General features: G+C 44.2%; 1 protein-coding gene across 1 annotated transcript in view; it reads left to right on the top strand.

Annotated features, from left to right (window-relative positions):
- Positions 1-25,422, top strand: part of LOC125111183 (ATP-binding cassette sub-family A member 13-like) — a 281,764-nt gene that overhangs the window by 4,898 nt on the left and 251,444 nt on the right. The window contains 5 exon segments of the mRNA XM_047753036.1: positions 6,753-6,867; positions 9,988-14,769; positions 21,008-21,117; positions 21,759-21,877; positions 25,257-25,420. Of these exon segments, the coding sequence (XP_047608992.1) occupies positions 6,753-6,867; positions 9,988-14,769; positions 21,008-21,117; positions 21,759-21,877; positions 25,257-25,420 (5,290 nt within the window).

Genomic DNA, 25,422 nt, shown 5'->3' on the forward strand with positions numbered 1-25,422 from the left:
ACAGTGAATTCTGCTGCTTTCTGATGCAATGTCCTGTAAATATCTACTCAGTCCTTCTGGTCTAATGTATCACTTACGGCCTGTGTTTCCTTATAAGGAAGCAAGATTGTTTTTAAGTTGCTGGTCTCTTAACTGCAACTGCATCTCCAGTATACTGCACTGGTACCCTCTTCTAATCACTGTGCCTGATTTTTTTTTTTTTTTTGTCTTTTTTGCTATTTCTTTGGGCCGCTCCCACGCATGTGGAGGTTCCCAGGCTAGGGGTCGAATCCGAGCTGTAGCCGTTGGCCTACACCACAGCCACAGCAACGCGGGATCTGAGCCGCGTCTGCAACCTACACCACAGCTCACGGCAACGCCAGATCGTTAACCCACTGAGCAAGGGCAGGGACCGAACCCGCAACCTCATGGTTCCTGGTCGGATTCGTTAACCACTGTGCCACGACAGGAACTCTTGTGCCTGGTTTTGATATCACATTTGTGTGGGGATGATTCCCAACCTTTACCCATGAGCCTTCTCATTTGTAATTTTATCATTTATAGCTGTGGCCTTTTCTTTTCCACCTAGAGAATTTCCTTTAATAATTGTTGCAAAGCTGGTTTGGCAGTGTTTAATTCTCTTAGCTTTTGCTTATCTGTCAAGCTGTTGATTTTCCCTTCAAATTGGAATGAGAGCCTTGCTGGGTAGAGTAATCTTGTTTGTAGGTTTTTTCCTTTCATCACTTTGCATCATGCCATCTCCCTTCTGGCCTGTAGAGTTTCTGCTGAAAAATCAGCTGGTAACCTTATTGGAGTTCCCCTGCATGTTATTTGTTGCTTTTCTGTATCTGCTTTCAGTATTTTCTCTTTGTCTTTAATTTTGGTCCGTTTGATGAATATGTGTCTTAGGGTGTTCCTCCTTGGGTTTATTCTGTATGATATTCATTGTGTTTCCTGGATTTGAGCAAGTGATTTATTTCCGACATTAGGGAAGTTTTCAGCTATTATGTCTTCAAATATTTTCTTTGGCCCTTCTTCTCCTTCTTGCACACCTGTAATATGAATGCTGGAGCATTTAGTGTGGTTCTAGAGGTCTCTTAGACTATCCTCATTTTAAAAAATTCTTTTTCCTTTATCCTGCTCCACTTAAGTGATTTCCACTGGTCTGTTTTCCACCTTGCTTATTTGTTCTTCTGCCTCTCGTATTCTGCTATTGGTTCTTTCTGGTGAATTTTTTTTTTCTTTCTCTTTTGCCAACTCCACATCATATGAAATTTCCATTAGGTTAAGAATCAGGTCCAAGTCACAGCTATGATCTACGCCAAAGCTGCAGCAGTGCCAGCTCCTTATTGTTGCTGTTGTTGTTTTAGGGCCACACCCGTGGCATATGGAAGCTCCTGGCCTAGGGGTCTTATCCGAGCCTACACCATAGTCAGAGCAAAGCCAGATCTGCATTTGAAAAGTGTATCACATCGCATACCCAGTGGGCCATTTTACCAGAAAATAAACATTTTGGAAAATATTCTTGTATCATTCTTTGATCAATTCAAACCCTACATTTCTCTGTGTCTTTCTTTTGAGAACTCCTAGCAGCCGTAAATTGAATCTCCTGCATGATTCTCTAACTTTATAATCTTTTAGGATATTTTCTCTTCTCATTTCTGGGATATTTTCTCAATTTTGTTTTAAACAACTCTATTTAACTAAAATTTTAACTTATATTTTAAATTTCTAAGAAGACTTCCTTGTTCTGAGGAGACCTGAAACGTTGCTTTCTGCTCTCTCTGCATCTTCTTTTCTTACTCAGAAATATTCCCTTATTTTAAAGTTTGTATCTGGGTTTTCTATTTCTTCTGAGGCGTTGTTTTTTCTGTGTGTTTTGGCTTCTGTTTTTATGTGGTCTTAGCATCTGATGATGTGTGGATGAGGCGCTGACATGCTGATGAAGTGCCCTGTGCAGAGAGAGGGCTGGCTTCTCAGCCAGAGGGCTCCCCTCTAGGCGATCAGGCAGAAGCCAACTTTTGCAGGAGCGAATCCCCAACTGTTGCTCTGCACTTCTTTCCTCTTGGGGAGGTCAGTTTCTCCAAAGCTTGCTGACAGCATGGGGTAGAGGGGAATAGGCCTGACTTCCAGCATTTATTCTAGGAAACGAAAGAGAACTTCACTGTTTCAAGTAGAAAGGGTAAGTGACTCGCCACCATTTCCAGTAACACCCACACTGTTAGCTGTTTTAGGTACTCCAAGGTCAGAGTCAGTCTGGTCCCCCTTCTGCAGACCAGAAGTAAAATGCCTGGATTATCTGGTTAGTGCATGTGTGCCTTTTTAAGAAACTGAAAAGTTGTTTTTCAGTGTCAGGCCATTTTAGGGAGTTCCTATTGTGGTGCAGTGGAAACAAATCTAACTGGTTTACATGAGGATGCAGGTTTGATCCCTGGCCATGCTCAGTGGTTGGGGATCTGGCGTTGCCATGAGCTGTGGTGTAGGTTGCAGATGCCGCTCGAATCCTGTGTTGCTGTGGCTGTGGCGTAGGCTGGCAGCTGCAACTCTGTTTTGACGTCTAGCCTGGGAACTTCCATCGGCCACAAGTGTGGCCCTAAAAAGAACAAACAAAACAAAACAACCCACCCAAAAAACCCCCAAAGTTGGACCATTTTGCAGTTTCACCAGAACCCTTCCTCCCAGACGGTTCCCTCCACATCCTGGCCAACACTTGGTGGGGTCGCTTTAACCGTTTTCAGCCATTCTAATGGGTGTGCTGTGGAACCTCATTATGGATTTCATTCCCATTTATGAGTAGTGGTTTGGACATCTAGCTTCTCATGGGCTTATATATCATCTGTATATCCTTACTCATCAATCGCTTGTTCAGATCTTTTCCCCATTTTTAAAGTTGGGTTGCATGTTTCTTTATTAGTGAGTTTAAAAACTCCTTGTGAAGGCGAGACAGAAGCCCTTTACCAAATAGGAGGTTTTGCAGATATTTTCTCCTAGTCTCAAGTTTGTAGTTCCATGTTTCTCAACAGTGTCGTCCAGGAGCAAAAGTTTTAGTTTTGATCAAGTTCCAGTTATCTTTTTTTTTTTTTTCTCAGTGGGTCATGGTTTTAGTACTGCAGCTAAGAAATCTTTGCTAACTGAGGTCACAAATATTTTCACCTATGTTTTCTTCTAGAAGGTTAATAGTTTTAGGTTTTAAACTAGGTCTATGATGTATTCTGAGTTAATTTTTATCTATGATTTAGGTGCATATCAGATGGTATTGTTTTATTTTTTGCATATGGAGATCCAATTGCTCCAGAGAAATTTGTTGTGAAGATTAACCCTTCTCCACTGATTACCTTTGCATTTTGTTAAAATTTTCAAATATATGGGTCTTTTTCTGCACTGTTTATTCTGCCCAGTAATCTCTTTATGAATCTTTATACTTGTATCACCAATCTTAATTATCATAGCTTTACAGTAAGTCCTAAAGTCAGGTAATATAAGCCTTCTGACTTTGTTCTTTTGAAACATTGTTTTAGCTATTCTAGGTTGTTTGCATTTCAATTTCTCAAAATTCTGCTGGAATTTTGACCAGGATTGAATTGAATCTGTAGATAAATTTAGGGAGAATGATTTTTTTTCGTGTAATAATGAGTCTTCTGATTCATGAACATAGTATATCTCTCCATTTATTTATCCCTTCTTTATTTTTCTTAAAAAATCCTAATATTTAATATTTTTATGCTATTGCATAACTAGGATAAATTCCATTTGGTAAGATATGTATCTTTTTAATATATTATTGGATTCAACTTGTTAAAATTTTGTTTACCATTTTACGTTTGTGGTACAAGGGATATTAGACTATAGCTTTCTTTCTTTTTTTTTTTAAATGGTTGCACCTATGCCATGTGGAAGTTCCAAGGCCAGGGACTGAATCTTGAGCCACAGCTTCGGCAGTGCTGGATCCTTTAACCTACTGCACCAAGCCAGGGATTGAACCCATGGCTTCACAGTGACCTGAGCTGCTGAAGTCTGATTCTTAACCCTCTGTGCCACGGCAGGAATTCCTTTTTTTTTTTTTTTTTTTAATCTTTGTCTTACTTTGTTATCAGGGTAATTATGGTTTCATGAAATGAGTTGAAAAGTCTTTTCTCCTCTTCAATTTTTGAAAGAGTTTGTGTAGAATTGGCATCGTCACTAGTGAAGCCATCTGGGCCTTCAGTTTTCTTTTAACTATATGTTCAGTTTATTTAATAAACGTAGAGCTATTCAGATGATCTATTTCTTCTTGAATGGACTTTGGGAATTTGTCTTTTGAGGAATTTGCCTGTTTCAGCTAAGTTGTCCAACTTACTGCCATAACATTTTTCATCATACAACTGACCCTTGAACAGTTGTATGCTGTTTGCTCTGCACTGGTCCACTTGTGCGTGGATTTTTTTTTCAGTGGTAAATATTGCAGTCCTGTGCATTCTGCAGTTGGTTGTATCTTCAGCTGTGAGGGTTGTGAGATAGAGGGCTGCCTGTACATTATACACGGATTTTCTGCTGCATGGAGGGTTGGCCCCCCTGACCCTCATGTTGCTCCAGGGTCAAATGTATTCCATTTTTATTCTCTTAATATTACAGGATCTGAATAATCTGCACCTGTCTTATACATGATATCAGGAATGTGTGTCTTTCTTTTTTTTTCTTGATCTCTCTGCCCAGAGGTTTGTCAGTGCTGTTGATCTCAAAGAAGTCCCCTTTGGTTTTGTTCGTTTTCCATGAATGTTTGTCTTTTTCCTGAGTGTCCACTTTGGTCTTTGTTCTTCTCTTTCTTCTCCTTCCCGGGGGTTTAACTGACTCTTCATTTCTAGGTTTTTAACTTGAAAGTCGGGGTTTTGAAACCTTTATTATTTTCCAGTACAGGTATTTAATGGTGTCAGTCTCTCCCTGAGTACTTTTTTGAGTGGCATCTCACAAAGACTGGCATATTGTACTTTCACTGTCATCCAGTGTTAAAGTGATTTCTAATTTACCTTTTGGTTTCTTTTTTGCTCTCTGAGCTATTTGTCAGTGAACATTCTTCGTATGACTTTAATCCTGTCGTGTGTTTTAGAGCCTGGAATGTGGCCCGTGTTGGTAAATGTCCCGTGTGCATTCTAGAAGCATGTGCACAGTGTTGTTGAGTGGGGCATCCTGTAAACATCCATTAGATCAGGTTGTCTGAGAGTACTGCAGAAATCTTTTGCCTTATTGATATTTTGTCTTCCTAGTCTATTAATTATTTGGAGAGGGGTATTGAAATCTCCAACTATAATTGTGCATTTGTTTATTCATCCTGTTATTTTCATCAGCTTTTGTGTCATTGTTTTGAAGCTCTGTTATAATGTGTATAAAGATTTAGAATTGTATGTCCTCTTGAATACCTGAAGACTTTTTTGGTCATAAAATAATGGTATTATCATCTGAAGTCTACTTCATTTGAAAGCTTCCTTTTGATTAGTGTCGGTTGTTCTATCTTTTTTCTTTTAAGCTATTTATGTCTTTTATTTCAAGTACATTTTGGATACGCAACATATATTTGGTTCTTATTTTATCTGACCTAACAAGTTTTGCCTTTTAAGTGGAGTATTTAAACTATGTAGTATGAATAGTATAAACTGTTTTTATGTGATTAATGCTCGTCTCTACTACTTCTACCTGAATTCTGTCAGTTCTGGGTAAGTTTTGATTGATTATTTTTTCTCCCATCTATGAGCCACATTTTCCTGCTTTTTTGCATGCCTGGTAATTTTTGATTGAATGCCAAATATTATGAATTTAGCCTTGTTTTGTGCTTGTTATTCTATTTTCCTATGTTATTGAAACATTGCTTGAAAGCAGTTTGATTCTGTAGGGTCTTGCTTTTAAGACTTGCTGGGCAGGGCTGGAAGTGCTCAGAGTGGTTGTAAATATTCGTTGTCACCTAGTCAAGACCTTTTTTGCATCTTTTGCTCAATGTCTTAACAAATCCTGATTGCTCCAGTCTGGTTCATGGGAACAGAGTTTGTTCCTGGCCCTGTGAGATCACTGGCCACTTATCTTTAATTGTGGGGTGTCATTCTTTTTGGGGTCTCAGGAAGCGCCTTCATTTTCATGGATTGCTTCACCTTAGCTGCATACTTGAAGGAGGCAGGTGGCAGCTACCCTCTCTGCACAGCTTTCTCATTTCTGGTCCTCTCCCCTGTCTTCTGGACTCTAAACTTCCTTCTCTCAACTCAGGACACCCACTGGGCATCAGCTCTGTTCCTGCTGCCTGAGTCACAGAGTAGAAGGTCTCACCTTGTTTATTTTCTGTCATTCACGTGTCTCTGTCCTACATTGCTTGATGGCCAGTGGTACTTCATCTTGGCCAGAAGCTGAAGTCAGATCAGAACTGCCAGGAGTTCCTGTCATGGCTCAGTGGTTAACGAATCTGACTAGGAACCATGAGGTTGTGGGTTCGATCCCTGGCCTTGCTCAGTGGGTTAAGGATCTGGTGTTGCTGTGAGCTGTGGTGTAGGTCGCAGATGCGGCTCGGATCTGATGTTGCTGTGGCTCTGGCGTAGGCTGGCGGCTACGGCTCCGATTCGACCCCTAGCCTGGGAACCTCCATATGCCATGGGAGCGATCCTAGAAAAGGCAAAAAGACAAAAAAAAAAAGAGGAACTTCTAATTCTCTCTTGTATTTTCAACCACGTTAACTGAAATGCTGTAGCATTTTTCAGTTTTGTAGACGACTTTTATACGCAACTTGAAATGATGACATGAAATGCCTTTTTATTTAGCTTTCTCTGAGGAATCTCCTTGTTATGAAGAAAACATGGATTGGAAAATCATCAGTGACCATTACTTTGCATTTTTGAATAACTTACTCAAAACTCCAAAAACTTCCCTATCCAGGTAAGTTTTCAGAATTCAACTTCTAGGCCTTGATTCAACTATTATCTGAAAATAAATAAACCCTAATGATAGGAAACCCTTGCTCTAAAAGGTGAGATTCTGGTTTAGTTATGGATGCAGTGCTTCATACATGTTCACTTCTCCATAAATATTTATTTCATAGGATGTATGACTCATGTTTCCATGGATTTTGAAAAGAAATGCAGATTATAGTAAAGCTTTTTCCTTTTATTATTTATAATAAACTACTCCCCAACAAAAGCTTTCTTTGAAAAATAGTCTTATCTAGTTGCATCGAGTTTAGACGTAGGGGCACTGACTTAAGATTCTTATATTTCTGGAGACTTTTGGGAGAGAAGGGATCTTTGCAACTAAATCTGCCAGATTATATCCTGCTATGCTATTTCAGCACATGTACTGAAATGGAAATTTTTATATATAATTATGGATATTGTATATAGTTTAAAGGCACACTTTGTTATCTGTGGGGTGTGTTGAGAGGCGAGGGGACAGAAGCTTTGCCTTAGAGCAACAGCTCTCAAACTTGGGAATGGATCAATTTTATCTGTGAAGTTTGCTAAAAATACAAATGCTCGAACTTTGCCCCAGATGTGCTAAATCTTGCCTATGTGTAGAACCCAAGTTTCTGTAGATAGGAAAACGTTTACAGGGGGTTCATGTGCATACCAAAGTTTAAGAGCCGTTCCACAGCATCTGGACCTGGGATTCATCACTCCTAGGGAAACTTCTTAAGGTCAGCTATGAATGGACACAGGAGAAAGACAATGGGGTGGACCCTTAAGAGAATCAGTCCCTTGCTCATCTTGGGTTTTATATACCTTTGCCCCCCTGAAAAGTCTCAAGTATTTGCTAGCACAGGGAGACAGCCATGACGTACGCTCCGAGGGCGTGGTTAATTTTAGACCCATGGCGTCTGGCACAGTATCCTTCATGACAGGTGCTAGATAGGTAGGTGTTGACTTAGTGAATAAAGAAATGAATGAATAGGAACGGACACAAGTACCATTAATGCTAAGAAAGCTGAGCTTGAAATGAGAAGACCTGGGCTATATCTGGTTCCTGCCACATAAAAGCAGTCTGAATTTGTAACTCAGAAAAATCCTGAAATGTTCCTTTTCCCATTAAATGGAAATAACGATGTATACCTCAAAGGGCTGTTGTAGGAGTGAGCTGAGATTATAGTTGTGAAGTTTATAAACTGCAAAGTGATAAAGCCTGTGTGTCAGTATCACCACCAGTGGTACTAGCTCTACGCTGGCTGTTACATCCTCCTGTCACTACCCCATGGCCTCTCAGTTCCTCATGAAAGACAAGATGGTTTTGCATTCTGCTCCACCTAGAATGCCCTTACTTGCATAGTGGTTGTGGATGTATCTCTGTGCAGGGCTGGCTTTGAGCAAGGTTCATACTGAATTATTTTTTTGTTAAATTTTTTTTTTTCTTTTTACCCCTGCACCTGTGGCATATGGAAGTTCCCAGGCTAGGGGTCGAATTGGAGCTGCACTTTGCGGCAACACCAGATCCTTAACTCACTGAACGAGGCCAGGGATGGAACCCATATTCTCACGGGTACTAGTTGGGTTTGTAACCCCCTGAGCCACAACAGGAACTCCCATACTGAATTCTTAATAGTGAAGCTTTCTCTTTCCTGATGGGGTTTTTCTCCCAGGAAATGTTTTCAGTGTTCCATGGTTCAAAGTAGCCACTCTCTGTTGTACAAATAACAATACACTAAATTAAGCCTGTATTTTTTTCTCCTCTCAGATCTCAGCTAGGGGGAGAAACACAGCATTCCTGCAGTTGATCCATCCTATGTCTATTCTATGCCAGACAGTGTGTTACACAACAGGATTACAGAGTTCGAGGAGTTTAGAAAGTCCTTCCCCCGTTAGGGCAGTAATAACCAAGACAGGTCAAAAGCCTGTCTCCACAATTCTGAAATCTTAAAAAAGTCTGAAAATCAAAGCTTTTCTAATGGCTGGTGTCACACCTCATTCTGCAGAGACCTCAGTGTTGAGTCTGTTGCTCCCGGCCTCAGGCCCATTCTGAGGTTTCCCTGCATGAGTGTTGGGGAGCTGATGATGGGCTGCCCCAGGGCCCACACATGGAGGGACAGGAAAATGTATGTGACATACACGCCAGGTTACCTTTCTAAAGTCTGAAGCACAAGGCCCCAAGGATTTCCAAAGTGGACTGTAGTTCCTGGGTTAGTAGAGGTTAGTAACTTGTCCAGACGAGGACTTGCATTCTAAGTGGGGATTTGTCATAAGCCCGAGCTGCTCCTTTGCATTTTAAAAAGAAACCCCTGGAGAGTCCACTGTGGCTCAGCTGACTAAGAATCCAACATTGTCTCTGTGAGGATGCAGGTTCAATCCCTGGCCTCACTCAGTGGGTTAAGAAGTCGGTATGGCCTGCAAGCTGCAGCCTTAGTCACAGATATGGCTTGGATCCCATGTGGCTGTGGCTGTGGCTGTGGCTGTGGCTGTGGCTGTGGCGGAGGCTGGCAGCTGCAGCTCTGATTTGGGGACCTTGCATATGCTGTGGGTGCGGCTGTAAAAAAAATAAAATAAGAAAAAAAGAAAAAGGAAAAAACACCTAGAGGGAAAGTACACCATCTGAAATAAAGCGTTTCTAGCAGTGGGAAATAGCATTGGCTAAAGAGCACTGCAGTTGCTTTCTAGAACAAGGAATCCTGACAGTCGTCTTTAAATCATAAAGGGGTGTTTTCAAACCGTCTCGCCATTTGGACAACCTCTGTAGTCGGAGGTTCTGAGATGTGATAAGGAACTGAATCCTAAGATTCTTCCTGCATAAATAGCAAATTTATCTTTAATGATCATGCATATAAGCTCATTGAGTAAAATTTAGCTTAAAATGCATTGTTTTTGGTGCAAGAAGCAGACTTTAAGCTAAATGTGTGCATTGTAGATTTCGAAAACATTTTCAAATAGCCACATTAATTTAAGGGAAATTACATAGTCTCATAGATATTTCATTTATGTTTACTATCAACAAATTTGAGTATTAGCTAAAATTTGCTAAGTTGCATTTGTCTTAATTTTTTTTCCTGATACTGAATTCATTTTATTAATATTGCAGGCTCTTAAATTTCACCAAGGAACTTCTAACGGTGGAAGAGAAGTTGCAGCCCCTTGAGGATGAGCAGATAAACCTTCTTCTATCTTTCATAGAATTTTTGGAGAAATTATTAGTGCCTAATCCTTTTGACTCATCCGGTGTTCCCAAATTCCGTACCCTCCCGTCTCTCCCTGAGACTCTTCTAAATATAAGTTACCTGTGGATAGATCATTTAACACACTTAGAGAGAGATACAGCTGGTGTTGATACTCAGAAACTTTTGGAATCTGGCAAAGAGATGATTGAAAAAGTACAAACTCTTGAAAACCTCTGGAGAAAGAAGGAATCGAGGAATAGCTTGAGATTTCTGGAATTACTACTTTATGAAATGCATCCCAAGTTACTAGAATTGTGGATATATGACATTTCAGCAAGAGAAAGAGCTAAATTGGAAGTCTTGTCTACGCTTTTAAATTTTTCTGATCCAGAAGATGAGAGGATTCTTAGCAAAAGCTTTAACTTTTCCCAGTTATTCCATTCAGATGGGCGTCAATCGCCAGCCAGGAAAATGGATTTTGTTCACTTAAGTGAAATTGTAATAAACAGTCTCTGTGAACTTGGACTTCTGAGGCAGGAACAGGTCTCAGACGCTGTGGGCACAGTCCATTCTCTGAGGAACGCGTCTAAACTTTTCTCAGCCCTTTCTGAACCTCAAAAAAAAGACATTGATAAAATTCTGACACGTGTATATCTACACGTCTTCCAGGACAAGGACTCAGCTTTATTTCTGCAGATTTACTCTTCATTTTACCAATACATCTATACATTTTTGAGCATTCATAGTAGAGAGTCCTTGCTCCCTTTCCTCACACAAATCTCAGAACACATTTTGGATATCACAAGGCGATTTAATTTCCAGAACATCAGTAAGGCATTTGCACTTTTTTATGAGACAACAGGGGTTCTTGGGGGAATTTCTCAAGTGTCTTACTGTCAGCAGCTGCTTTCAGTTTTTAACTTTTTGGAGCTTCAAGCCCAATCCCTGCTGTCTAAAGAGGCCCCAGAAATGCAAGTGATCCATGCTACTCTGACAGACCTCAAACAGCTCTTCGTGACGGATGCAGATTTTCGTAATTCTGTATTTCAGTATGTGAGCCAGCTCCTCAATGGCTCAGGAGAAGCCCTGCTGGGTAATGAATGCTTCGTTTTGAATAACGAAAGCCTTCCTTCTGTGAATTACTCCGTAGAGAAGGGGTCTGCTTCTGGTCTTCCCTGGGCACAGATCCTTTCCAACCTCACCGCAGAGGGCAGCGCATTCCCTCAGTTTACTGCGCTTCACTGCACCGTCTCATGGCTGCAAATGTGGACTGAAATCTGCCGAAGCGCATCGCAGGTATTTAGGTTGAACCTGGGTGTTTTCACTTCGCTTCATCTTGGTCTCACTCAGCTTTTGGATGAACTGGAAAGTGCTGTGCCTGTTCCCCAAACCTGCCACGGACTATTTCCAACCCATCACCCTGCTGGACTCATCTTACACTTCTTTAGAAATGTGACTCAAGCTGATGGCTTTCACAGTTGGGATGATTTTCTAAATCTCAGGGATCTCTGGGTAGCATTAAGTGATGGATTAGTTAGAGTAAAGTTGCTCAACCTGGACCATGTAGAGAAATCCCTTCTCACCATGGAAACCGCCTTGGGTCAGCTGAAGTCATTTCCTTTACGCACAAACGGGAGCAGAGAGTTTTTATCTTCTCTCCTGGACGTTTTTATTGAGTTAAGCAATACCTCAGACTATATAGATAGAAATGTACCTTTGAGGAATCACTTTCTTTCCAAGGGCCTTACAGATTATGAAGTGAGGTTTGCAGATGTCCTTGCCGACCTCAGAGAAACAGTATCATTTCTTAAAAATGTGTCCCATGACCAGGATGTATTGTCCTGTGCTGACGTTTTCCGAAATGTTACCGAGTTTCTTTTGGAAGGCGGCTTCTTCTATGCCAATACCTCACAGAGGACATTTCACATTCTGGCCATGTTAAATTCCACATTTTCTTCTGCAGACACAGTTAGCAGGCTGAAAGGATGCAGCCGGTGCATAGACATCATCACCCATCTGTGTAGGATGTTGTCCAACTCCAGTTTTTCACAAGGCCGCCTTCAGGGTGTCGTGGGGCATTTCAGAGATGCGGAGGACAAAATGAACTCGGCTTTGAAGCTTGTGACTTGGATGTGGAATGTAATGATGGAGCCTGATTGTTCACGGAATACATCGAATATGAATTGTGTGAATATTTACTTAAAAAACATGACTGACTTTCTCAATGTTATACTTACTGCAGTCTTGGAAAAAGAAGAGGTACCAAAATTTGAGATTTTATTAACCGTTTTAAATGATTCCACAAACCAAGTAAGGCTGATTATCAGCAACGTAACAAGAGACTTTGATGCTGCACCTCAGTCCAACTGGAAACATTTTACTGAATTAATTCTAAAACCCACAGAAATGTCAGCTGAAATGCCTCTTCTGTTTCAAAATATTTGGCTGCATTTAGTAGCTCTGGGGAAGAAAATTCAAACACTCGCGAAAGCGAGTTCCCCTCCCACCCTGAAAAATAACACCTCTTCTGAAACTGAAAAGATTTTAAATGCATTTGCGACCAGTCCAAAGGAAAAGGAAATACATGGGTTAGGCGATTCGTTTGATCAGTTAGCTAGTTACCTTGCCTTCAATTTATCTCATGATCCTCAAAGTTCTCCCCAAATAACTTCACCGGAAATAATAACAAAAGCTGTGGGTCTCAGTATTCAACTGATGAGGGATGCATTCAATTTCCTAAGGCCCTCAGTTGATCACAATATCCCACAAGAGCCCGGGAAGTTGCAAGTTTTGAAGACAGTAACTTCTCTGATGCACACTCTCAAGAATGCAGACATACACCTGCTAGCAGAGCAGCTTGGACAGGTTGGGGAAGGCCTGATGGATTTCTTTAGGAATATCAGCAGGCTAGGATCCGGCACTTTGGGGGTCAGCTTCTTCGTTGACTTGATGGAAAAATTTGTCGACAGCTCCCATGCTTGGAATGTCAACCATCTGCTGAGGCTCTCACGCCTGCTCCCCAGAGGTGACGTTGACGCCGTGGTAGATCTGTATTACCTGCTTCCTCGTGCCGTGGGGCTCCTGCAGAGAGTGGTCGGCAAGAACGTCACGGAAGCCCTCAAGGATGCCTATAACTTCACGCTCCTTCATGGCAGAAGCCTTTCAGATGTCACCAAGGAAGACTTTGCCATTGTGATAAAAACTCTTTTGGACACGACTGAATTAATATCAGATAATCCGGAAATTCTTCCAGAGGCCTTAACTTGTCTTCCTGTGTTTTGGTGCTGGAATCGCACGGCTTCTGGATTGCAGCAGCATCCTAAGTCAGAGGCCTGTAATGCCCATGAGCTCACGTCTCTTTTTTACAGCAAAGTGGCCAGGATCCTTGCCCACCTCCACCTGTCTCCCCTCAGTGAAGATTCACCATGTTTAAATGAAACGTCACAGAGGGAGCTAAGTAGGAAAGTGGCCTGTGTCGTTCATGAATTAATGGACTGGACGTCCATTCTTCTAGAGCTGTCTGAAGCCCTCCATGTCAAGACTTCCCTTGTGGAAACTGTGCAAGGATTTTGGTATAAGACATTACCATTCGTCCTGTCTTCTGGAAATCAAAGCCATGGTAGCATCTCTGAACTTTGTCCTGGTGGTCCCATTAAGCAAGTTGCTTTGCAAGTCATAGGAAAATTAAAAAATGTCGACTTAACAAAAGTCACATCAGATGAAAACCTTCTTGATAAACTAGCTAGTTTAAACAAGACCCTTAATGTTACTGAAGGGGCAGAAGCATCTGTTCGAAATACTAGTTCCTTAAATCTGGGGAGAATAATCGACTTGCTGTCTAGGGATGAGAACCTAGAAAATAGGACTAATTCCGTAGTCTCCCCGTTTATGACCCTTCTGAATGCAAACCTTACAGGCCGCAGTTTGGAAGCACTATCAAGTCTTATTAGAGAGACTGGAGCAACTGACAACTTTGAGGCACTCTGGCTTGAGCTTGAGCAAATCATGACAGATCTAACCCATGACTTTAGGATCAGATCCCTGTTTTCTGAGATTAACAAAGAAATGCAAATGATTAACTCAGTGACTCTTCAAAACATCACTCTGCAACTTGCCCCTTTTTTGGAACGCCTGGATTCATCATCATTGAAGATATTAGAAATTATTGAAGATTTTTTATTGGCCATAAAAAACTGGTTTCATAAATATGCAAACAAAGATGACTCCAAAATGGTACAAACATTTCTTCTTACAGCTAACCAGAGTTTACCTGATGACACAGCTCTGTGGACTAAAAATATTGCTGCCTTTTTGAGTCACCTCGAAAACATTTCTAGAGAAGATAATTTTGATGTTGCCCTTCTTACTCATCTGCTACACCAAGAGCAGCTAACTAATTTCTCAGTTGTTCAGCTGCTTTTGGAAAGCTCCCTAATTAATTCAATCAATAACTTAGCTGAGAGCTCTCAAGAAGCAGTCTTGAATGTAAGTGATGCTGACCTTCAAATAATGAATTTCATTAACCTCCCCTTGAACCATACTCAGTCGGAAGATGGTGAGAGAACCCCTCTCCCTCCAAGAAGCCTAGTGGATTTCATGGAACAGCTTTGGAAAACATTCTTCTCCTTTTTAGTCAAGGCACATTCTGGAAACAGAATATCTCTCCTGCTAAAAGACCTCCGCAGAAACATCACTGCAGAGATAAGGTGAGTCTACTTTGCTTTGAACAGAACCTGTAGTTGTTACACATTATGATCCACTTTTTTCTCTGCAGTATATAAATGTCAGTGACAGCCCCTGTGCCAACCCCTTTGGATGATTTTTTTTTTTTTGCCTTTTTGCCGTTTTCTTGGGCCGCTCCCATGGCATATGGAGGTTCGCAGGTTAGGGGTCAAATCAGAGCTGTAGCCACCGGCCTACGCCAGAGCCACAGCAATGCAGGATCCGAGCCGTGTCTGCAACCTACACCACAGCTCACGGCAACACTGACTCCTTAACCCACTGAGCAAGGCCAGGGATGGAACTCACAACCTCATGGTTCCTAGTCGGATTCATTAACCACTGAGCCACGACAGGAACTCCCCTTTGGATGATTTTTGAAAAGATTTTTGTCTAAAGAACATTTTATTAAAATCTAGTAAGATAATTTTGATGATTGCCATCTAACTAGTAAACATGTATTGAAGCCTTGTCCCTGGCAATTAATCTCTTTATTATGTTTTCTTATAATTTTGTTATGAAAGTGATTATTAAATTCTATTTTATATGGAACTGAAATATTGTTATTATATATGTATTTCGATATATATCATGGTCATTAAAAAAAAAATTATGGTCACACCCACGGCATGTGGAAGTTCCTGGGCCAGGGATTGAATCCGAGCTGCAGCTGTAACCTATGACTGCAGCAACGACGGATTCTTAACCCTCTGTGCCACAGCAGGAACTCCTCCTGGCCATGTTTTGGATTAATTTATTAACTGCCTAATCACAAATGAAGGGCTTAAACATTTTTTCGTTCCAGTTAACCTACTGTGATATTTATATTTGGAATGGATGAAAATTCAAAATTTTACCGCAGGTAGTCACATTATGTTCTTTCTTATGTCATTTTTTCATCTCTTTTGAAGCTTGTCAATAGAAAAGGTTAGAGGGGAATTCTAGATCACTCTATGATGCCTGTATCAGTCAGGTCTCAACCACAGAAGTAGAATCAGAACAAAGATTTTGCATAAGGAATCGGCTTTTGCAATTTGGGGGTTGGCTAGACCAAGTCCAAAGCCATCAGGGCAGGCTATGAGGAAAGTTCCCTCAAGAGTAAGCTGAGCCTTTGTGCAGGTTGCTGCAGGCCTGAGCGGCAGGTTGCTGTCCACAGGTAGAGGTCAGGAGGGCAGTGGGGAAGGGGCGCCGTCGGGGAGGTATCGAGCTGCACGTCCAGAGGGGTTGCTGGGGCAGGGAGGTCCTGAGCCGTCTACAGAGACCTTCCGACTGATAAAGTCAGGCTTCCCCAGGGTAGCAGCCTTCTTTCACAGAGGCCTAAAGCTGACTGACTGGGGGCTTTAGTCGTATGTGATAAATCTCTTCCAGCCACACCTAGGTTAGTGCTTGTGATGCTGCAAAATGGCCATCCTCCACTCATGAGGGAATCACCTGCGTAGCCACCCGGTTCAGAACCATACAAGAAAGGGACTCTGGGCTGTCCCTCAGCCTGACCACGCTGACACATCACAGAGCCACTAACTGTCCAGGTGGCTTGCTAGGGCTCTGAGCCTTCAGAGAGATGTCACCTCTTAACACTGAGCATCACTTTACAGACAGTTCATGTTGCTTCCCTTTCTAAAAGCAAAGTACGTGGCTGATGAAGCTGTTTGGCTCGAGGCGCTGCAGTGGAAGGATAAAGGAAATCCATCCACTCTTTTCTTTACTTGGCAACAGAATATTAATTTTCATCTGGAACGTGTTTCAGCATGTCAGTGTTTTAGTCAGTGTTCCCCTCCCATGACGCCACTATGAAGCACACAGGAAAATCGCTGTGGCAGCCTCTTGAACACCTGCAAGACCCCACCGAGAAGTGAATCAGTATCAATAAATTCATACTACGGTACCACCTAACCCGGGGCTGGTTGAATCTGTGGATGCAGAACTACAGACACGGAGGCCGGCCGCAAGGTCAGACGCGGGTTTTTGCTCACACGGAGGGTCGGCGCCCATAACCTCATCTGGTTGTTCAGGGGTCAGCTGGGTATGTTTCCACTCTTTCATTGCTAACCACGAACTTAAGGAAATACATAGTTAGTATTGTTCCAAAGGAGAAACTTCTAGAACTTTTGAAACTGGATCCTTTTCTTGCCTCCACGAAAGCAGACAGATGGTGCACCTTCTTTCAGCTTTAAAGGAGAGGGTGTACCATCACATTGAAAGCTCGGTTGTTGGGAGTACAGCCAGTCCTTAAATAGTGCATTGAGCATGCGTTAATTTGGAAACTTCAGTGTGCCGGTGCTTTCTAACTATCAAAACGCAAGCCAGTTTAGTGATTAAAGGTGGTCTCATGAGTGGTCTCCACTCATGAGACCACTCAGCATCGGGGCTGCTGGCATGCTTGAGGAGATGGATGCTGGTTTCCTTATGGTCACAGCAGTTAATTGTAGATTAAAAGAGTCTGAAACCACTGGATACTTTCGAAAGTAAGGTGGAATTATACAAAATCCTCTAGGGAAGCCAGATGTAAAAACAAAGGAGTATTCTAGGAGTTCTTGTCATGGTTTAGCGGTTAACAAATCCAACTAGTATCCATAAGGATGCGGGTTCAATCCCTGGCCCTGTTTTAAAAACAGTGGCCGCCTGTCCTGAAATGTTCTTGGCTAGCTTAAGAAGTGTCACCCTGGAAATGAAGTGATTAAGGCAAGCAGACTGGCTAGAGTGGCAAGTATAACTTCTTGGAGCAAAGGATACAAGGCACAGAAGTCCTTAATTGGGAGGTCAGAAGCATGTCCATGAGACGTGCTATGTGCATAAAGGTTTCTCTCATGGGGAAAGAGCTGACCTAAGATCACTTCATTTCCTCTTAAGGGACAGAGCAACGTTAGAAACTACCAAGGGATTACTCGGTGTTATCCGGGAGGTGGTGGAGGGAGTCCTGTCTTGGATGCCCTTTTGGAAACGCCTAACCCTTTGGCCGTGCTGGGGAGGGCTGATGCTGACATGAGGGGTCTTGCCACATGGGCCCACTCCAGGGTGACACTTCTTAAGCTAGCCAAGAACATTTCAGGACAGGCGGCCGCTGTTTTTAAAACAGGGCCAGGGATTGAACCCGCATCCTTATGGATGCTAGTTGGATTTGTTAACCGCTAAACCGTGACAAGAACTCCTAGAATACTCCTTTGTTTTTACATCTGGCTTCGCTAGAGGATTTTGTATAATTCCACCTTACTTTCGAAAGTATCCAGTGGTTTCAGACTCTTTTAATCTACAATTAACTGCTGTGACCATAAGGAAACCAGCATCCATCTCCTCAAGCATGCCAGCAGCCCCGATGCTGAGTGGTCTCATGAGTGGAGACCACTCATGAGACCACTTTTAATCACTAAACTGGCTTGCGTTTTGATAGTTAGAAAGCACCGGCACACTGAAGTTTCCAAATTAACGCATGCTCAATGCACTATTTAAGGACTGGCTGTACTCCCAACAACCGAAACACAAGAATCCAGTAAAAGAAAATTCACGCTGGCTGAGGGAGGTGGCCCTACTGAGCCCACCGGTGTGTCTGAGCAGGATTGCCCTGTCACTGACCTGTGGTCACGTCAGTGCCACAGCAGAAAGAAAAGTTAAGCATTTTTTTCAGAAAGTTTCATGCTCCCTCTGAAGAAAGCAAATTTAGACTAATACGCTGTTGAAAATATCGAATTGCATATAGAAAAATGCAACTACTGGGGTTCCCGCTGTGGCGCAACGGGATTGGCGGTGTCTTAGTGCTGGGACTCAGGTTTGATCGCGGCCTGGCACACTGGGTTAGGTAAGGATCCAGGATTGCCGCAGCTGTGGCTTAGGTCTCCACTGTGGCTTTGATCTGACCCCTGGCCCTGAAACGCCATATGCCTCAGGGTGGCCAAAAATGAAAAAAAAAAAAAAAAAAGAGAAGACTTTGCTGTGGTCCCTGGATGCTGTGCTTTGGGCTGTCCACATGTCTTGGCACCTTCTTCATCTGCCCTGGCAAAGTGAGCACAGGCCTGGATGACGCACGCAATTAGCCGAGATTTCCATAGGGACGGCGCGTGAGAAACCAGGAGGCCTGTATCTTTTTTTTTTTTTTCTTCTTAAATGATTTCTATTTTTTCCATTATAGTTGATTTACAGTGTTCTGTCAATTTCTGCTGTACAGCAAAGTGACCTAGTCACACATAAGTATATGCATTCTTTTTCTCACATTACCCTCCATTGTGTTCCATCGAAAGTGATTAGATATAGTTCCCAGTGCTATGCAGGATCTCATGGCTTATCCATTCCAAAGGCAATAGTTTGCATCTATTAACCCCACGCTCCCTGTCCATCCCACTCCGTCCTCCTCCCCCTTGGCAACCACAAGTCTGTTCTCCAAGTCCATGAGTTTCTTTCCTGTGGAAAGGTTCATTTGTGCCTTATATGAGATTCCAGGGATAAGTGATATCATATGGTATTTGTCTTTCTCTTTCTGACTGACTTCACTCAGTACGAGAGTCTCTAGTTCCATCCATGTTGTTGCAAATAGCATTCTTTTGTTCTTTTTTATGGCTAAGTAGTATTCCATTGTGTATATGTACCACATCTTCTTAATCCATTCATCTGTGGTGGACATTTAGGTTGTTTGCATGTCTTGGCTATTGTGAATAGTGCTGCAATGAATATATGGCTGCATGTGTATTTTTCAAGGAAAGTTTTGTCTGGATAGATGCCCAAGAGTGGGATTGCTGGGTCATATGGTAGTTCTCTGTATAATTTTCTAAGGTACCTCCATACTGATCTCCATAGTGGATGTACCAGTTTACATTCCCACCAACAGGGCAGGAGGGTTCCCTTTTCTCCACACCCTCTCCAGCATTCGTTATTTGTGGACTTATTAATAATGGCCATTCTGACAGGGTGTGAGGTGGTATGTTTTGATTTGCATTCCTCTAATAATCAGGGATGTTGAGCATTTTTTCATGTGCTTCTTGGCCATCTCTATATCTTCCTTGGAAAAATGTCTATTCAGGTCTTTTGCCCATTTTTCCATTGGGTTGTTGATTTTTTTCTTTTTTGATGTTGAATTATCTAAGTTGTTTGTATATTTTAGAGATTAAGCCCTTGTCAGTTGCATCATTTGAAAACTATTTTCTTCCATTCTGTAAGTTGTCTTTTTTTTTTTTATGATTTCCTTTGCTGTGCAAAAGCTTGTCAGTTTGCTTAGTTCCCATTGGTTTATTTCTGCTTTTATTTCTGTTGCCTTTGAGACTGACCTAAGAAAACATTTGTAAGGTTGATGTCAGAGAATGTTTTGCTGTGTTCTGTCCTAGGAGTTTGATGGTGTCTTACGTTTAAGTCTTTACACCATTTTGAGTTTATTTTTGTGTATGGTATGAGGAGATCTTCCAGTTTCATTGATCTACATGTGGCTTTTTTTTTTTTTTTCAATCAACCTCCAGGTCTTATCAAGGATATTTCTTTTCAGGGCATCTCCTTGGGCCGCAGGACCCTCAATGAGTTAATGGGGCCCACAGTAAAAAGAAAAATAATTTGAAGCTTTCTTCTTTTAGAAGTGCTTCACAGACACCATGATGTACCTGCTCGGTTGCATCTGATGTTTAGGACGGTCTTGAGTTTTGTACGGAGCACATACACTCATCTGAGAGTAGAACAAAAGTCTCGTGCGGTTAGAACGATGAGAGTTAAAGCTGTGAGTTACTTTAACTCCATGGCGTTATGACATCGCTCGGAAGAAGGGTCAAATTCTGAGCAACTGGGCAGCTCATTAAAAAGTTGGTCAAGAGGCTTTTTCCCCGCATCTTCCAAGCAGACTCCCTAAGGACCCACAGCACATGTGCACACCTGTAAACACACATACGCATTACGACACCCTAGGAGTCTGCTTCAAGATCAGATCTTACTTACGTATGAATCTACTGGCAAGAGCGGATTCTCATCGCTGCCTGGAGACCACGGGAATCTTCACCTTGCTTTGTCCTTCTGTCCTGATCATGTACCTTTGCGTTTCAAGAGAACGGGTCAAGGCAAAAAAGGGAGAGAGCACCTATCAGGTTGATTGGCAACAAAATGATGCTTTGAACTAAAACAGGAGACCCACCATCTCCTAGCCTGTGTCTAGTGTGATCTCTGGGCTTGCACGTGTGTTACGACTGTGCCTGCCCGGAGAAGCGCCGTGCTCAGCTTGTAATCTTCGTCCTCTAACGCAGGTGTCTGTTTTTCCCTAAGCGCTGTGGAGGCGTGTTGGATTTTCCAGCAGCCTCTGAAGCCCCTGGGAGCCTCGGTGACTCTGCAGAAAGTGAAGTTGCTGGTCCTGCGTCTGCTTGTCATCTTCGCAGGTGGGCTGCTCACGTGAGCGAGGCGGCGAGGTGCCGCTGCCTGTTTTCAGAGCTTGGCTGGGAGTGAGTTGGGTCGGGGTTGTCCCGAGTTTCGGTTAGAATAAAGCACAGGCTTCTTGCCTGGTGTCAGAGACCCTGAGGGCCTGGCCCACACGTCCCCTTCCAAGTGCCATGACCTTCTCTAGCCGCGGCGAGCGGCCCCTCCCTGCCCTGAGCTGGGCTTCTGGGTGCTGTGTCTCTGCTCGTGGAACCTGCTGCCCTGTCATGATGGCTGGAGCTGGGCATCTCTTTCAGGGGGAATGCCTCCCTCTCCTTTGCTGGAGGGTGTGGGATGGATTGGGAATTTGGGGTTAATAGATGCAGACTATTGCCTTTGGAATGGATAAGCCATGGGATCCTGCTGTGTAGCACTGGGAACTATATCTAGTCACTTATGATGGAGCAGGATCATGTGAGAAAAAAGAATGTATACATGTATGTGTAACTGGGTCACCATGCTGGACAGTAGAAAATTGACAAAACACTGTAAACCAGCTATAACAGAAAAAAAAATCATAATATTAAAAACGCCCTGATTGTAGAGTGGCTAGTTCAGGACAGGACCATCGAATCATTGCTTCTCGGTGTGTTTCCTCCGGCAGAAAACCCTCCCCTGGCCACGGACATCCTGTGTGCCACTCTGAGCTGCCAGCAAGGCCGGATAAGGAGCCTGGTTTTGTCTGCTCTGCAAGGCGTCATCTTGGTGCACGACCACTCTCAGGTTTGTCGTCTTGGATGTCTCAGAGGTGTTTGCGGTCATGCCGATTGGCCCAGGCTGGTCTCGCCGTTCCGGGTTCGGTGCTCAAGCCGGAGGGACTGTGCCGCTGGCTCGTGTGGGCGTCACGGCCGCAGACTGTGCTCCTCACGTCGTCTGCTGGGTTCTCCTGGCACAGACTTGTGAGAGCTGCTTGTTAAAAGTGTAAGAGGTTTGCTGCTGGTTCTTTGTCCCTTATTATTTTTTTTCCTTTTTTCTTTTTAGGGCCGCCCCTTGCGACATGTGGAAGTTCCTGGGCTAGGAGTGGAATCGGAGCTGCCACCGCCGGCCTAAACCACAGCCACAGCAATGCTGGATCTGAGCTGCGTCTGTGACCTGCACCGCAGCTCGTGGCAACGCTGGATCCTGAACCCAGCGAGTGAGGCCAGCGACTGAACCCACATCCTCAACAGATGTTGGGTTCTTAGCCTACTGAGCCACAGCAGGAACTCCCAGCTCCACAGTTTGTCAAGGTCACAGTGATTTATTTATTCCAGGTTGTGCAGATCTTTGTGAGGTGTTACATGTGATTAAAAACAAACCCAAAAACCCGTATAGACGATTTGTGAGTGCTGAGATGGGAGACTCCAGCTTTTGAAACAACTGCCTCAAAGACTGTACCTAAAGTGTAAATGATGACAGAGTGGTCACCGATCTGGCTGCTAAGAGTTGGGTCAGTTTCGATGAAGTGCAGAAGTTCCTGGCTTTGATGACAGACAGGGAACGTGCAAAGCTCCTCCGGCGGGTCCGTGCTTCCAGGGCCTGAGTCCTTCAGAAAAAGAGACGTCGTCCAGGCCGTGGGGTAGGAGGTGCTCTGCGCCCGACGAGCGGGCAAGAGGCACCTTGCCGCTTTTCGTTTCCAAAAAAATCTCTCCTTGGGTGTTCTAGCACACAGTGCTCTCAGCACCAGCATGGCACATTCCATCGGCGGTGAGCGTCTGCGTGTGCGGCACACACGTGTAAGTCTGCACGCACTTCCCTGGACACGGCAGTTCTGCTGGATATCATGTATTTCACATCCTCAGAACTTACTTCGTCAGACTGGGCTTCCATCACCCAGTCCTTCCCAGTCCTTCCCAGTCCCAGGGTATGGTGATTATGGGACAGCATCAACGTTAAGTCAGTAGGTAATATTTTAATAGATACATCTGTGAGCTCCATGGGGCTCAGAAACTACGTTTGAAAATTGGCAGCGCATGCCCAGGGAGCCTCAGCATTTCTGAGACGAGCTGAGTTGGCGGATGTGGCCGGGGCTCGAGGTTGAATGGTTTCCTACCACCACCTCGGATCCACCTGCGGCAGCGCTGCATCTACAGAGCAGATCTGGTACCCGTCCCTGCCCAGTTCCTGGATGGGAACAGGCCTGTTCCAGCCGAGAAGGAGAGGCTGCCGTGTGCTGCCCTCCCTCCCCATGGTCTCAGCTTCCTGGGGGCCAGCCTCAGGCCTCCCACCTGACAGGACACTGCCCACCTGGAGCCAGTGTGCCCTTGAGGAGGGGTTGGAGCTCCCCTTCCAGGGTCTTTGCTGCTCGGGGTGTGGGGGGGGCACTTTCCTTCTCTACATCCCCCCCCCGACCCCCACATTTCAAGATTAGCATGTTATTACATTTAAGGATAAAATATATAGTGGGAATTTTATAAATGAGTGGAGTTAAATTAATTTGCATGTAAATACATACTAAAGGGGCTTTTTTTTTTCTTTCTTTTTTTAAATATTAAGGCTGCAGCTGCAGCATATGGAAGTCCCTGGGTTAGGGGTCGAATGGGAGCTGCAGCTGCTGGCCTACACCATAGCCACAGCAGCACCGCATCTGAGCCACATCTGAGCCACATCTGGGACACCGCATCTGAGCCACATCTTGTGGCAACGCTGGATCCTTATCCCATTGAGCAGGGCCAGGGATCAAAGCTGCGTCCTCGGGAACACTATGTCCAGGTTCTTAACCTGCTGAGCCACAACAGGCACTCCCTAGAGGTGCTAATGAGGGAACAGTCCACAGGCAGGGCCCACTGCAGCTCGTGTTACTCAACCTGCCTTCTCAGAGATGAGGCTCCTCATTTGTGCCCGTGGTTCCGACCTGGGTATGTCTGTGCACCTGTGGGCCGGGAGGAGAGGCCTCCACAGGGGAAGGGACGTGCGGGGCTGGGAAGTGTTGGAGGTTCTGTCCCGGTGCTGAGCCCCTCGTGGTGGCCTGCGTTTGGTGCTCTCACCACATGCTCAAGCTCCTGGTCCTGAGAAGCCCTGCTGCCCACACAGACCCCCGCTCCCCTGATCCTGGGGACCCCTGAGGGATGGACTCAGAGCTCAAGTCCCTCCACCGTGACCTTCGGTAGCCCTCACATTTCACCCGCTGGCAACATGGATTTGTTAGTTCTCTGATCATCTGAAGGATTCATGACTTTCCTTTGTAGGAAAAAATATTTAGTTAGAAGTTTTGTTTATTAAAATATGTTGACTTAGGCACTGTCCCATGTCACCATGACCTGGGACTTGCATCCGACATCAGGAAGGACTGGGCGATGGAAACACAGTCTGATGGGATTAGCAAGTTCTGATGAGGTGGAACCAATGACATACAGCAGAAGGGCCGTGGCCAAGGAAACGTGTATAGACTCATACATGTGTCTGTACACACGCACGCACATGCCTGCTGCTTTGGGGCTTGTTTTCCATTTTAAATTACCTGTATTTGTCAGTTACTATTACATACAATAAATGCTCTACATGTTAATCAATTTATTGGTATTATAAATATATATATTTTGCAACATGATTGGTCTTTTATAAAGTTGTTTATGCTTGTAAAAGATGCTGATAAGATATGCACGGAGTCTTAGAATCAGGGCCTAGAGCAGGGATTTTTCCAGGAAGATCCTCAGAGCCCTGGGGCTTCTCCCTGCCCCCCCATTCCCCCATCTCCTCCTCCCCCCACCTCCCCCCAACCCCGAGGGGAGACGCGAGACCTTCCAGCCTGCACTGCAGACCGTCGAGGCAGGCCGCCCTCTGGACACACACGTGGCTTCTTTTCAGTCCTTGGTGGCTATGAATTTGGAAAAGCTTCCGTTTCCAGGCCGGGAAGGAGCTCCAGGAGGCCATCAGTAGGGGGCGCTGGTCCCCGCCGTGCCTTCGAGAACCTGCCCTCTGGTTCCCAGCCGGGGCTCCTCGGGGCTCCTCAAGGCCCCGCAGTGCGCATGACCCTTGGGCAGGATCCGCCGGCCCCGGTCCTCGGCGCCGTGTTTCCCGAGACCCAGGCCCATCCGCTGACGGCGCGCAGTCCGCTTCCCAGACTAGCGCTCACCCGAACCAGTACGTGTGCTTCTAACCGGATCTTTGCCATGTTTTCTAGGAACTGGAGAAGACGTGGGCCTTTCCGCATCAGCTCAGTTGTGAAGGCCTCCGCAGGAATCTTTCCAGCACCTTGGAAAGCTTCCGGAGCAGCTTGGAAAAGGCCCGCGAGCAGGGCTGTGAATGCGGGCGCCGCCCGGCCCCCGGACCGCAGGGCACACGCAGGT

The sequence above is a fragment of the Phacochoerus africanus genome, chromosome 11 (genome assembly GCF_016906955.1).
Source record: "Phacochoerus africanus isolate WHEZ1 chromosome 11, ROS_Pafr_v1, whole genome shotgun sequence".
Classification (NCBI taxonomy): domain Eukaryota; kingdom Metazoa; phylum Chordata; class Mammalia; order Artiodactyla; family Suidae; genus Phacochoerus; species Phacochoerus africanus.